This window comes from Mytilus trossulus, unplaced genomic scaffold (genome assembly GCF_036588685.1).
Source record: "Mytilus trossulus isolate FHL-02 unplaced genomic scaffold, PNRI_Mtr1.1.1.hap1 h1tg000396l__unscaffolded, whole genome shotgun sequence".
In the NCBI taxonomy this organism is placed as follows: domain Eukaryota; kingdom Metazoa; phylum Mollusca; class Bivalvia; order Mytilida; family Mytilidae; genus Mytilus; species Mytilus trossulus.
The window spans coordinates 551,422-566,769 of record NW_026963346.1 but is presented as its reverse complement, the minus strand read 5'-3'; the positions used below and the strand labels follow the sequence as shown (position 1 = coordinate 566,769).

The 15,348-nt window shown below is 32.6% G+C and overlaps 1 protein-coding gene across 1 annotated transcript in view; it reads right to left on the bottom strand.

Moving 5' to 3' along the window:
- LOC134702083 (intermembrane lipid transfer protein VPS13B-like) overlaps nt 1-15,348 on the bottom strand; it is a 100,685-nt gene that overhangs the window by 12,153 nt on the left and 73,184 nt on the right. The window contains exons 42-47 of the mRNA XM_063563173.1: nt 12,154-12,326; nt 11,464-11,622; nt 7,817-8,060; nt 4,490-4,663; nt 2,534-2,671; nt 831-1,263 (exon numbers count right to left, since the gene is read on the bottom strand). Of these exons, the coding sequence (XP_063419243.1) occupies nt 831-1,263; nt 2,534-2,671; nt 4,490-4,663; nt 7,817-8,060; nt 11,464-11,622; nt 12,154-12,326 (1,321 nt within the window). The remainder of the gene's footprint in view (nt 1-830; nt 1,264-2,533; nt 2,672-4,489; nt 4,664-7,816; nt 8,061-11,463; nt 11,623-12,153; nt 12,327-15,348) is intronic.

Here is a 15,348-nt window from a genome sequence, read left to right as displayed (position 1 = left end):
ATTGGGGTAAAAAAGCATTGACCAAAAAACATATTGTATGAAACAAAAGCACTTCATTCCAAAAATGAGCCCAAGGTCAATAATTTCACAACCCTATAAAATTGCTAAAATAAGCTTTCAGTACTTATAATTATTTTTTTTTGCTAGGATCATGAAAACATGATTTCTTTCAAGTTTTTCTTTTATTTACATGTGCACTTTATGGTGTTTTTCAGAATTTAAACACTGAATTCTATCCACATCTTTTTACCCACAAAACTGTAAGTTGCTTTTATTTTAAATAAACAACACAACCTAATTAAATTTAATTTTTTTCCAACATTTTAATTTATTGTATAAACATTATATTTTTATAAAAATTATATTTTTTGTAAAAAACAAGAATATGTCCACAGCACACGAATGCCCCACTCTCACTATCATTTTCTATGTGGACCGTGACAGTGGGATAAAAATCTAATTTGGTATTCAAATTAGTAAGATCATATCATAAGGAACATGTGTAATAAGTATCAAGTTGATTGGACTTCAACTTCCACAAAAACTACCTTGACCAAAAATTGTAACCTGAAACTTGCACTTTCATTTTCTATGTTCAGTGGACCCTGAAATTGGGGTCAAAAATCTTATTTGGCATTAAAATTAGAAAGATGATATCATAGGGAACATATGTACTAAGTTTGAAGTTGATTGGACTTCAACTTCATCAAAAACTACCAAAACTTTAACCTGAAAAGGGACAGTCGGACGGACGAACAGAAGAACGAACGAACAGGCTTTTTTTGTATCATTTTAAAAGTTAAAACAAAAAGTCAGGAAAAACTACAAACCTGCTCTAGAAATGGAGATATTCTGATAACCATAGACTATTGGTACAGGGGTAAAGTTATACAGTAAACATGACGGTGAATTATCTTCTTTTACTATAAAGTAACTGACTCCATTCCTTGTTTGACCCACAATGCATAGAGGAACTGACATCACAGTGTCTGTCTTAACTGGAATAGACACTGTTACTCTTCCTGGTTTTTCATTGGCTACAAGTCTAACTGGGAATGACCAATCATTATTGGCGTTAGTTCTATCTGCAGATGCAGTATTCTGATTGGTTGTCTGTTGTCTAATCATAACATAGTTTACAAAGCTGATATCAATGTTTGATGTGTCCTCCATGGTGTAGCCTGCCCAGGAAGGTAGTGGTGTAGTTTCAGTAGACTTTGACTGTAAATACCTGATGTTGTCATCAGAACATTTTACAGAAAACTGAAATTAAATAAAAATCATATAACTAAAAACATACTTTGTGGAACAACCTTCACATATAAATTTGAATGTGATTGAGAACTAGACTGCTCCAGTCAATACTATTCAAGATACTTAGGAGATAACTGTATTGTATTTTAAGCTCCGACGGCATCAATTGGGGATTTGATGGTCGCAAATTAAGTTTACTGGCGACGCGTTAGCGGAGACAGTAAACAGGTATTTGCGACCATCAAATCCCCAATTGATGCCGTCGGAGCTTAACATACAATATTGTTATCTCCATTCTAATGAAACCGACAGAAAATAACGTTAAAACATGTATTTAAAATCTGTCATATGCCGTCTGCGCTTGCGCATACGTCCCATAGCATCAATCGTCAATTGATGCCATGAAAATAAGTGACGTTATCCAATCAAAATGAACGTTACAAATGTTGTTGCATTAGAATGGTCAATGTTCTTCAACATGAATTTTAAAGGTGGTTTCTAATGATTAAAATTATGACACAATGTTGACTGCTGTACCTCTATTTTTTTGGACAATTTTATCTATTACTGTGGATTCATTTATTTTCATGGGTACATGTACCAATTTTTGTGATTTAATGAAAACTTGCATATTAATGGATATTTAATTTCGCGGTTTTGGCAAAGTCTTTATACATTCCTCAAGACCGTTTGTAATTTGGAATTTGTTGTGATGTGACAGCAACAGATCAATGGAGGTATGGTTACTGATACAGTACGTCTCTCTGACATTGACAATACCTACCTTCTGTGGACAGGGCTGTGGACTGTGATGTGACAGCAACAGATCAATGGAGGTATGGTTACTGATACAGTACGTCTCTCTGACATTGACAATACCTACCTTCTGTGGACAGGGCTGTAGACTGTGATGTGACAGCAACAGATCAATGGAGGTATGGTTACTGATACAGTACGTCTCTCTGACATTGACAATACCTACCTTCTGTGGACAGGGCTGTAGACTGTGATGTGACAGCAACAGATCAATGGAGGTATGGTTACTGATACAGTACGTCTCTCTGACATTGACAATACCTACCTTCTGTGGACAGGGCTGTGGACTGTGATGTGACAGCAACAGATCAATGGAGGTATGGTTACTGATACAGTACGTCTCTCTGACATTGACAATACCTACCTTCTGTGGACAGGGCTGTAGACTGTGATGTGACAGCAACAGATCAATGGAGGTATGGTTACTGATACAGTACGTCTCTCTGACATTGACAATACCTACCTTCTGTGGACAGGGCTGTAGACTGTGATGTGACAGCAACAGATCAATGGAGGTATGGTTACTGATACAGTACGTCTCTCTGACATTAACAACTCTCATACCATTCACCATCTTAGACTGCAGGGTTAGGAAGTATACCTAAAACAGATAATAATGTATCTATACTATAAAGAAATACCTGTACAATTTCAAACCTGTATAGGAAGCTCAGGAGTTCACTTTTGTTTTACAGGTAAAAAGTATCATTTTCTTTTTTCTTTAAAACAAGAGCGCACATGCTGACATGTCTCACCTTCTTTACACTAATCATTGATATTGTATTGATAGTCCTAAATATAAAGCTTTATCACATCTGTCTGTGTCACATAAACTTAACAAAAACCAAGAAAAATAAACATTGACCAATGAACCATGAAAATGAGGTCAATGTCAGATGAACCATGCCAGGCAGGCATATGTTCAGCTAAGAATTCTTCCACACAAATATAGTTGACCTATTGCTTATAGTTTAAGAAAAACAGACCAAAATACAAAAACTCAACATGGAGTAATGAACTGTGAAAATGAGGTCACGGTCCAATAAAACCTACGGGACTGACATAAAGATCATAAAACACTTCCATGCACCATATATAGTTGACCTATTGCATATAGTATTAGAAAAAAGACCAAAACTCAAAAAGTTAACTTTGACCACTGAACCATGAAAATCAGGTCAAGGTCAGATGACACCTGCCAGCTAGACATGTACACCTTACAATCATTCCATACATCAAATATAGAAGACCTATTGCATAAAGTATGAGAAAAACGGACCAAAACAAAAAAATTTAACTATAACCACTGAACCATAAAAATGAGGTCAAGGTCAGATGACACCTGACAGTTGAACATGTACCTTACAGTCCTTCCATACACTGAATATACAAGACCTATTGCTTATAGTATCTGAGATATGGACTTGACCACCAAAATTTAACCTTGTTCACTGATCCATGAAATGAGGTCGGGGTCAAGTGAAAACTGTCTGACGGGCATGAGGACCCTGCAAGGTATGCACATACCAAATATAGTTATCCTATTACTTATAATAAGAGAGAATTGAACATTACAAAAAAATTTAACTTTTTTTTCAAGTAGTCACTGAACCATGAAAATGAGGTCAAGGACATTGGACATGTAACTGGCGGAAACTTCGTAACATGAGGCATCTATACACAATGTATGAAGCATTCATGTCTTCCACTTTCTAAAATATAAAGCTTTTAAGAAGTTAGCTAACGCCGCCGCCGTATCCGCCGCCACATCACTATCCCTATGTCGAGCTTTCTGTAACTAAAGTTGCAGGCTTGACAAAAAACCTACAGACTTTAAAAGAACAGTTATTTTTCTATGAGTATTCTTATGGACAGAACATTTCAGGATATCAACAAAATGATTGCAAATGCAAAATACATTTCCAAAAACACCAAATAACTTAAAAAACATTTCAACATAAAACCTATCTGATAAGTCTCAATTAAGGAACATTTCAGCAATCCCCTCATGTTTGATGTTAAGTAACACAAACCTGCACCAATAAACATGAGGAGTAATCAAGTACTACTGTCACACATTCATATTTTTAAAACTAATCATTCACTGTATACATACATTTTACTTATACTGAATTAAAGTATTTTCATTGTTGTGTAATAAGGGAGATAACCTGTAAATTCTTTGAAATAACTTAGAATAAATAAATGACATCATCATGAACTCAGATGTGGAATCATTGTTAATTGTTGTGTTCACTGTATTGTTGTTTGATAATTTTGTTCAATTGTGTAAACACATGTATGTATATCTTCATTTAATGATAGTTCAATGTCTGGACTTTATTTCAATAAAATTACTTACTTACATAGCTATATATATAGCTAGCTATTAATGGCCCAGGAATGGTTATTGACTTACGTGCATGTTTTGATGTGATGTCATCAATATCTGTGTCTGAGCATACCCATCTATGTACAGGGTTTTACCTAGGTCCTGTCTATACCTCTGGTCCGCTACAGCCTCCTCGGATAGACATATCTCACCTCCATGGTGGAGATTACCATTTATAACTATACCAATACTAAATGATGACTGTAATACATAGAAACAACTTATAAATAGAACAATCTCACCTCCTTGGTGGAGATTATGATTTATAACTATACCAATACTAAATGATGACTGCAATACATAGAAACAACTTATAAATAATTGCGTCCATTTTATTCACCACGATATTGAAGCAAAAAGTCAATGGAATAAAGGATGAAAATCTTTTGTTTTTAAAGTATTCTTGTTTTAAAGTCAAAATTAAAAAAATAAAACTGCGAGTTACTGCTCACTGATGATACCCCCGCCGCAAGTGGATAATATTAAAAGTGTAAAAATATGCAAGTGCTCGGTAAACAGGAAGTTTGCGAGTGATGAATCTGAAAACGCATCACACGGTATAGCTGACTTATATAAATCCTGAAACCAAATTTCAGAAATCCTTGTATGTAGTGTAGTTCCTGAGAAAAATGTGACGAAAATTTTCAACTTGGCTATCATGTGTAAAATCATACAAGTGTTGTAAAATGCGACGAAAAATATTCATGGGACGGACGGACTGACTGACGGAAGGACGGACAGAGGTAAAACAGTATACTCCCCCTTTTTTAAAGCGGGGGTATAATAATCAATTTTCCAATTGACGTTATTTAAAAAAAAAGTTTAACAAAGAAACACATGTGTAAAATGAAAGTCAAGGTCATCTTATTCAAGTTGTGGACTTTTACACCATTCAACATGGATCAATGGGCACAAAACTAGAGGCTCTTAAGACCTGTGTCGCTCACCTTGGTGTATGTGCATATTAAACAAAGGAAACAGATGGATTCATGACAAAATTGTGTTTTGGTGATGGTGTTCTGTTTGTAGATCATACTTTACTGATCATTCTTGCTACTTATAATTTTCTCTATCTGTAATGATTGGCCCTTTAGTTACAGAGGAAAACATTTGTAAAAACTTACCAAAATTTACCAAATTAATGAAAATTGTTAAAAATTGACTATAAAGGGCAATAACTCCTTAAGAGGTCAACTGACCATTTTGGTCATGTTGTCTTATATGTAGATCTTAATTTGCTGAACATTATTGCTGTTTACAGTTTATCTCTATCTATAATAGTATTCAAGATAATAACCAAAAACGGATAAATTTCTTTAAAAATTACCAATTGGGGGGCAGCAACCCAGCAACCCAACAACCAGATGTCCAATACATCTGAAAATTTCAGGGCAGATAGATATTTACTAGATAAACAAGTTAACCCCAGTAAGATTTGCTTTAAATGCTTTGGTTTCAGAGTTATAAGCCAAAATCTACATTTTACCCCTATGTTTTATTTTTAGCTATGGCGGCCATCTTGGTTGGTTGGCCAGGTCCCCACACACAATTTTAAAACTAGATACCCTTATATTGATTGTAGCTAAGTTTGGTTAAATTCGGTCTAGTAGTTTCAGAGGAGAAGTTTTTTGTAAAAAATTACAAAAATTTACGAAAAATAGGTAAAAATTACTATTAAGGGCAATAACTCCTTAAGGGGTCAACTGACCATTTTAATCATGTTGACTTATTTGTAGATCTTACTTTGCTGAACATCATTGTTGTTTACAGTTTATCTCTATCTATAATAATTTTCAAGATAATAACCGAAAACGGACAAAATTTCCTTAAAATTACCAATTCAGGGGCAGCAACCCAACAACCCATTGTCCGATTCATCTGAAAATTGCAGGGCAGATAGTTCTTGACTTGATAAACAAATTTACCCATGTCAGATTTGCTCTAAATGCTTTGGTTTCAGAGTTATAAGCCAAAATATCCATTTGATCCCTATGTTCTATTTTTAGCCATGGTGGCCATCTTGGTTGGTTTGGTGGGTCACCCGACACAAATTTTAAACTAGATACCCCAATGATGATTGTGGCCAGAGGAGAAGATTTTTGTAAAAGTTAACGACGAAGGATTACGACGACGACGGACGACGCCAGACGCCTGACGCAAAGTGATGAGAAAAGCTCACTTGGCCCTTTGGGTCAGGTGAGCTAAAAAGGAAAACTTAACAAATGAATGAACAGACAAAAAACTTTACACAATTAGCATGCGGAATTACAATTAGAACATTCAAATATATAAACAAAATGTTTTCTTGTGGTTTACCTAGGTTAGTTATGTTAATGTTTTACATCAATTTATCTATTGTATACACATTATAGAATTACTGCACCTGACCTAAGTCAGGAGCCTGATGTTCAGTGGTTTTTAGATATAGGAAGATGTGGTGTGAGTGCCAATGAGACAACTCTCCATCCAAATAACAATTTAAAAATTAAACCATTATAGGTTAAAGTACGGCCTTCAACACGGAGCCTTGGCTCACACCGAACAACAAGCTATAAAGGGCCCCAAAATTACTAGTGTAAAACCATTCAAACGGAAAAACCAACGGTCTAATCTATATAAACAAAACTAGAAACGAGAAACACGTATATATTACATAAACAAACGACAACTACTGTACATCAGATTCCTGACTTAGGACAGGTTTTGTTTGTTTATGTGGTTTTTTTTCTAAAAAAAAATTATATAGATTAGACCCTTTTTTTCTCGTTATAAAGGTTTTGGGCCCTTTATAGCTTGCTGTTCCGAGTGAGCCAAGGCTCTGTGGTGAACAAATTGTGACATGGATGGAGAATTGTCTCTTTGGCACTCATACCACATCTTCTATTTACTATTATCCAATTGAAAATAAATTTTCAAGATAACGTCAGTTTCTAATGATAATATAGTGTCTAAACATCTCAGGATGTTGGTTTTTTTTATATTCTGCGGTAATTATTTTTAAGATACTGTGAATTCATTAACTTTTGAAGGTATCAATTTTCATAGATTACAGAATTTTTTTTTATATTTGACTTTGTGGTTAGAAAAAAAATTCAAGTCTGTATTGTATGAAAATTTGTGAACCCAAAATCTGCAATACTACTGTGGATTCATTTATTTTCTTTGGTACCAATTTTCTTGGATTGTGAAAAACTTGCATATTTGTGGATATCAAATTTCGTGGTTTTTCCAAAGTCTACATACATTCCCTTAGAAATTATGTAATTCATTGATCATTTAAATTAGTGGTTCCCGTCCAAACGAAATCCACGAAAATTGGAAGCCAAAAAAATTAATGAATCCACAGTAAATTACCTGAAGTTTAGGAGGACTAAATGTCTTTCCTTGAGGAAGTGGCCATGTTGCTTTACTAGAATCTATAAATACTAGATCTAATGTACTGTGATTGGTCAATAAACACCATGGACACACATCAATAAGCACTGTACTACATCCAGGCCAAAACTCTGTCAAGGTCAGACTCAGGTCAATACTAGGTAATGATAGGTCAAGGTCACTTAGTTCACTGGCTGGCTGTTTCTGTAACTGACTTTCATCACTGTGAAGTAGAAGAATGTTTGTTATAAGTCAGCAATTGATCATAATGTACAGAATAAACATACACTTAAACATATACTTAACAGAACTGATGGTACTTAGTTGTAAGGAGGGAGTTTTTTTTTCTTTTTTAAGTTCAAACTAAATAGATATAGATTGACTCAAAGAAATACTTTTTTAAAATATCTAAACAAATTAAAATAAAACATTAGCCATGTTCACATTAACACAATCAAACAATGAGTTAAAATATTCACAAAACACAACAATATTTGCCTAAGGAAATGTATATGACCACTTAAGTCACTCATGGTCTGAAAAACTTGATACTATATGGTAGGTGGAATATTTGGTGTCTGACCATTTAACTGACCACTGGACTTTCATGGTCTGATATAACTTTTAATATTCTATGGTACATGGAATATTTGGTGTCTGACCATTTAACTGACCAAGGGACATTAATGTTCAAACCTAACCTAGTTACTTACTACTATGGGTGCAATCAACAGTTTTTTTCTATGACGTCACATTTTTAGGTACCATGGATAAGTGACCCTTAGTGGTGGACTGATTAATAAAGATACTTGTATAAAACTTGATATCACTGGAATCAGAATGTTCTCTAGTTTATAATGAAATAAAAATAATGTGTACTTTTAATATATTAAAAACATTCCATCCAATGAACATGAGGGAAAAAAGCTCTAATTTTGACAGAAAAAACTTGAAACCAGGTCATGTGCACAGACATGAAGACATGATCCATGCACATTTTTCATAATCAAAACTGTATGAAATTTGTAGGTTTTTACCTGGCCTTTCAAAAAAATCTTGTTTCAGGGTACGGTTTCCTGCTCCGAAAAGAGCTTCAGTGGCTGCAAATAAGTTTTCAATTTTCACTGCCAAAAAAACAGGATGTTTACAAAGTTGTCTCCCCTCAAAACATGTAAAGTTAATTTAATTTTTAAAAATATTTCAATCATTCAACCTGTTTTAATTGAAAGCTAATTAACTATTTTTTACAATCAAACACAAAAGACATGATACTTTTGCACCAATTGAGTTAATAAACAGGGGTTTCCCTCCATGGTTATTTTTAGTCAGGGAATAACCCCTAGTTTTTTATACGAAACTGTTTACAGCACCCTTAAGGCAAAACTTTATATTCAATATATTAAAATTTCTTAGCTTTTCTGAATCTGTACACTATACCGATTAAAATGATGTCTTACTTTAAGGATTGTGACCACGAATAGTGATAATACAGCTCTTTTCTCATGTCGCGTAGTACTGACATATTGGCCAGTGGCAAACAGTTAAACCAGCTAATTCCAAACATTTCCTGTATCCCATTTTCATCAGTTTTACAAAGAAAATAATTCATAAAATAGGGTTTCTTTTAAATAAATAGAATAAAAACTATGAAATAAGCATGACTAAAGTTACTTGAAATATATTTTGTCCCTAGTATTATGTGAACTAAGTTATAGCTGAGTTGAGAAAAATATGGAAAAAGTGTTTTTCTTAGGAATGGCACATGTACCTTTAAGACTATAAAAAGTACCAAATATATAATATAATGAATTAAGATTTATGTCACACTGATCAGTAGTAAAGGTCAAAGTAGAAAATATCTACACTTTAAATGTGCAACCTATGGTTTCAAATATATGAGAGATTAAATAAAATATCATGACGTCACAAAAAGATGCAAAAAACTTCAATATTTGAGCAGAGTCTGGTTTTCTTATTTCTGGTTGCTATGTACAAATCTGTAATATTTGCATTAAATATACCAAACTGATGCTTTTAAATTAAAGTATACATGCCGTACAATATTTTTCAGAATTATTTTACTCCATTCGCATGCACTTTTCTATGCTAAAACATCACTATAATATATATTTGTCCCTTTAAGGCAAAACTTTATATTCAATATATTAAAATTTCTTAGCTTTTCTGAATCTGTACACTATACCGATTAAAATGATGTCTTACTTTAAGGATTGTGACCATGAATAGTGATAATACAGCTCTTTTCTCATGTCGCGTAGTACTGACATATTGGCCAGTGGCAAACAGTTAAACCAGCTAATTCCAAACATTTCCTGTATCCCATTTTCATCAGTTTTACAAAGAAAATAATTCATAAAATAGGGTTTCTTTTAAATAAATAGAATAAAAACTATGAAATAAGCATGACTAAAGTTACTTGAAATATATTTTGTCCCTAGTATTATGTGAACTAAGTTATAGCTGAGTTGAGAAAAATATGGAAAAAGTGTTTTTCTTAGGAATGGCACATGTACCTTTAAGACTATAAAAAGTACCAAATATATAATATAATGAATTAAGATTTATGTCACACTGATCAGTAGTAAAGGTCAAAGTAGAAAATATCTACACTTTAAATGTGCAACCTATGGTTTCAAATATATGAGAGATTAAATAAAATATCATGACGTCGCAAAAAGATGCAAAAAACTTCAATATTCGCGCAGAGTCTGGTTTTCTTATTTCTGGTTGCTATGTACAAATCTGTAATATTTGCATTAAATATACCAAACTGATGCTTTTAAATTAAAGTATACATGCCGTACAATATTTTTCAGAATTATTTTACTCCATTCGCATGCACTTTTCTATGCTAAAACATCACTATAATATATATTTGTCCCTTTAATTAAGGGTGCAATCAACAGTTTTGTTCTATGACGTCACATTTTTAGGGACCATGGATAAGTGACCCTTAGTGGTGGACTGATTAATAAAGATACTTGTATAAAACTTGATATCACTGGAATCAGAATGTTCTCTAGTTTATAATGAAATAAAAATACTGTGTACTTTTAATATATTAAAAACATTCCATCCAATGAACATGGGGGAAAAAAGCTCTAATTTTGACAGAAAAAACTTGAAACCAGGTCATGTGCACAGACATGAAGACATGATCCATGCACATTTTTCATAATCAAAACTGTATGAAATTTGTAGGTTTTTACCTGGCCTTTCAAAAAAATCTTGTTTCAGGGTACGGTTTCCTGCTCCGAAAAGAGCTACAGTGGCTGCAAATAAGTTTTCAATTTTCACTGCCAAAAAAACAGGATGTTTACAAAGTTGTCTCCCCTCAAAACATGTAAAGTTAATTTAATTTTTAAAAATATTTCAATCATTCAACCTGTTTTAATTGAAAGCTAATTAACTATTTTTTACAATCAAACACAAAAAACATGATACTTTTGCACCAATTGAGTTAATAAACAGGGGTTTCCCTCCATGGTTATTTTTAGTCAGGGAATAACCCCTAGTTTTTTATACGAAACTGTTTACAGCACCCTATATGTATACAAATCTGTATGGTGACCATTGTAATTCCTGGTCAATCACTGTCAACTTACCTAATAGAGTATCCTGTGTATGGCCATTTATCTGACCACTGGTCATTCATCACAGCCAACATCTTATCAAAATCACATTTTTTAGTTTCTTTCCTCTCAACCTGGTTAATAAGCTCAGGGGTCAAGGTCAATGCAGGGTCAACTTTGTCAGTATCTGACCTGAAAAAGAAAATATTCATCCTTAAAAGATTATAAATAGAGGTCAAGGTTATTACATGAGATCTTAAAAAGATGTTCACTCCTCTCGTTTTTGAGTTTTTATTTGGAATCCTCTAGTTTGATCCATGTAATGTAAATACATATTTTGCCTGCTAACCCCTACTTTACTTTTTATAATTTTGATACATATACCGTAGTTTAAAAGCTATATTTGAAAATGTTATAAAATGAGAGTTTATGTACCAATAATGTGATCAACAGTATGAGAACCATCAATGTATTCTTCTTCAATGATACTTGTAATTTTAAGAGAATTGGCAATCAGTAATCATTTGTAAAATTCCTTTTCTGTGCACTATTTACATAGAAAGCATCATTTAACAGACTGCTTTAACGATGTTTTGTTGGATTTTCTACATGGAATTGTTGTGTCTTGTTTCAGAAATACATTAGGACATTACCATATGATTCATTCAGATTCAACTTCTATGTTATATTTCAAAGTTGTAGCATAATAATTATATTCAATACCTCAATTTAAAACTCAGATCATATTTAGCATCACCCAATAGTTCTAGCTGTAGTGATCTCCCTTTGCCAGCCATTTCCACTTCCTTTTTCTTCCCAAGGTTTGGTATCGCCATGGAAACAAACAGAGAACAGGGCAAGTGTGATCTCAGGACAAACAGAGGACAAAACATCACCTATAGATTATATAATATAATAATAAAGTGTGATCTCAGGACATACAGAGGACTAAACATCACCTATAGATCATATAATATAATAATAAAGTGTGATCTCAGGACATACAGAGGACAAAACATCACCTATAGATTATATAATATAATAATAAAGTGTGATCTCAGGACATACAGAGGACAAAACATCACCTATAGATTATATAATATAATAATAAAGTGTGATCTCAGGACATACAGAGGACAAAACATCACCTATAGATCATATAATATAATAATAAAGTGTGATCTCAGGACGTACAGAGGACAAAACATCACCTATAGATTATATAATATAATAATAAAGTGTGATCTCAGGACATACAGAGGACAAAACATCACCTATAGATCATATAATATAATAATAAAGTGTGATCTCAGGACATACAGAGGACAAAACATCACCTATAGATTATATAATATAATAATAAAGTGTGATCTCAGGACATACAGAGGACAAAACATCACCTATAGATTATATAATATAATAATAAAGTGTGATCTCAGGACATACAGAGGACAAAACATCACCTATAGATTATATAATATAATAATAAAGTGTGATCTCAGGACATACAGAGGACAAAACATCACCTATAGATCATATAATATAATAATAAAGTGTGATCTCAGGACATACAGAGGACAAAACATCACCTATAGATTATATAATATAATAATAAAGTGTGATCTCAGGACATACAGAGGACAAAACATCACCTATAGATTATATAATATAATAATAAAGTGTGATCTCAGGACATACAGAGGACAAAACATCACCTATAGATTATATAATATAATAATAAAGTGTGATCTCAGGACATACAGAGGACAAAACATCACCTATAGATCATATAATATAATAATAAAGTGTGATCTCAGGACATACAGAGGACAAAACATCACCTATAGATTATATAATATAATAATAAAGTGTGATCTCATGACATACAGAGGACAAAACATCACCTATAGATCATATATAATATAATAATAAAGTGTGATCTCAGGACATACAGAGGACAAAACATCACCTATAGACCATATATAATATAATAATAAAGTGTGATCTCAGGACATACAGAGGACAAAACATCACCTATAGATCATATATAATATAATAATAAAGTGTGATCTCAGGACATACAGAGGACAAAACATCACCTATAGATCATATATAATATAATAATAAAGTGTGATCTCAGGACATACAGAGGACAAAACATCACCTATAGATCATATATAATATAATAATAAAGTGTGATCTCAGGACATACAGAGGACAAAACATCACCTATAGATCATATATAATATAATAATAAAGTGTGATCTCAGGACATACAGAGGACAAAACATCACCTATAGATCATATATAATATAATAATAAAGTGTGATCTCAGGACATACAGAGGACAAAACATCACCTATAGATTATATAATATAATAATAAAGTGTGATCTCAGGACATACAGAGGACAAAACATCACCTATAGATCATATAATATAATAATAAAGTGTGATCTCAGGACATACAGAGGACAAAACATCACCTATAGATCATATAATATAATAATAAAGTGTGATCTCAGGACATACAGAGGACAAAACATCACCTATAGATCATATAATATAATAATAAAGTGTGATCTCAGGACATACAGAGGACAAAACATCACCTATAGATTATATAATATAATAATAAAGTGTGATCTCAGGACATACAGAGGACAAAACATCACCTATAGATCATATAATATAATAATAAAGTGTGATCTCAGGACATACAGAGGACAAAACATCACCTATAGATTATATAATATAATAATAAAGTGTGATCTCAGGACATACAGAGGACAAAACATCACCTATAGATCATATAATATAATAATAAAGTGTGATCTCAGGACATACAGAGGACAAAACATCACCTATAGATTATATAATATAATAATAAAGTGTGATCTCAGGACATACAGAGGACAAAACATCACCTATAGATCATATAATATAATAATAAAGTGTGATCTCAGGACATACAGAGGACAAAACATCACCTATAGATTATATAATATAATAATAAAGTGTGATCTCAGGACATACAGAGGACAAAACATCACCTATAGATCATATAATATAATAATAAAGTGTGATCTCAGGACATACAGAGGACAAAACATCACCTATAGATTATATAATATAATAATAAAGTGTGATCTCAGGACATACAGAGGACAAAACATCACCTATAGATCATATAATATAATAATAAAGTGTGATCTCAGGACATACAGAGGACAAAACATCACCTATAGATCATATAATATAATAATAAAGTGTGATCTCAGGACATACAGAGGACAAAACATCACCTATAGATCATATAATATAATAATAAAGTGTGATCTCAGGACATACAGAGGACAAAACATCACCTATAGATCATATAATATAATAATAAAGTGTGATCTCAGGACATACAGAGGACAAAACATCACCTATAGATTATATAATATAATAATAAAGTGTGATCTCAGGACATACAGAGGACAAAACATCACCTATAGATCATATAATATAATAATAAAGTGTGATCTCAGGACATACAGAGGACAAAACATCACCTATAGATCATATAATATAATAATAAAGTGTGATCTCAGGACATACAGAGGACAAAACATCACCTATAGATCATATAATATAATAATAAAGTGTGATCTCAGGACATACAGAGGACAAAACATCACCTATAGATTACATAATATAATAATAAAGTGTGATCTCAGGACATACAGTGGACAAAACATCACCTATAGATCATATAATATAATAATAAAGTGTGATCTCAGGACATACAGAGGACAAAACATCACCTATAGATCATATATAATATAATAATAAAGTGTGATCTCAGGACATACAGAGGACAAAACATCACCTATAGATCATATATAATATAATAATAAAGTGTGATCTCAGGACA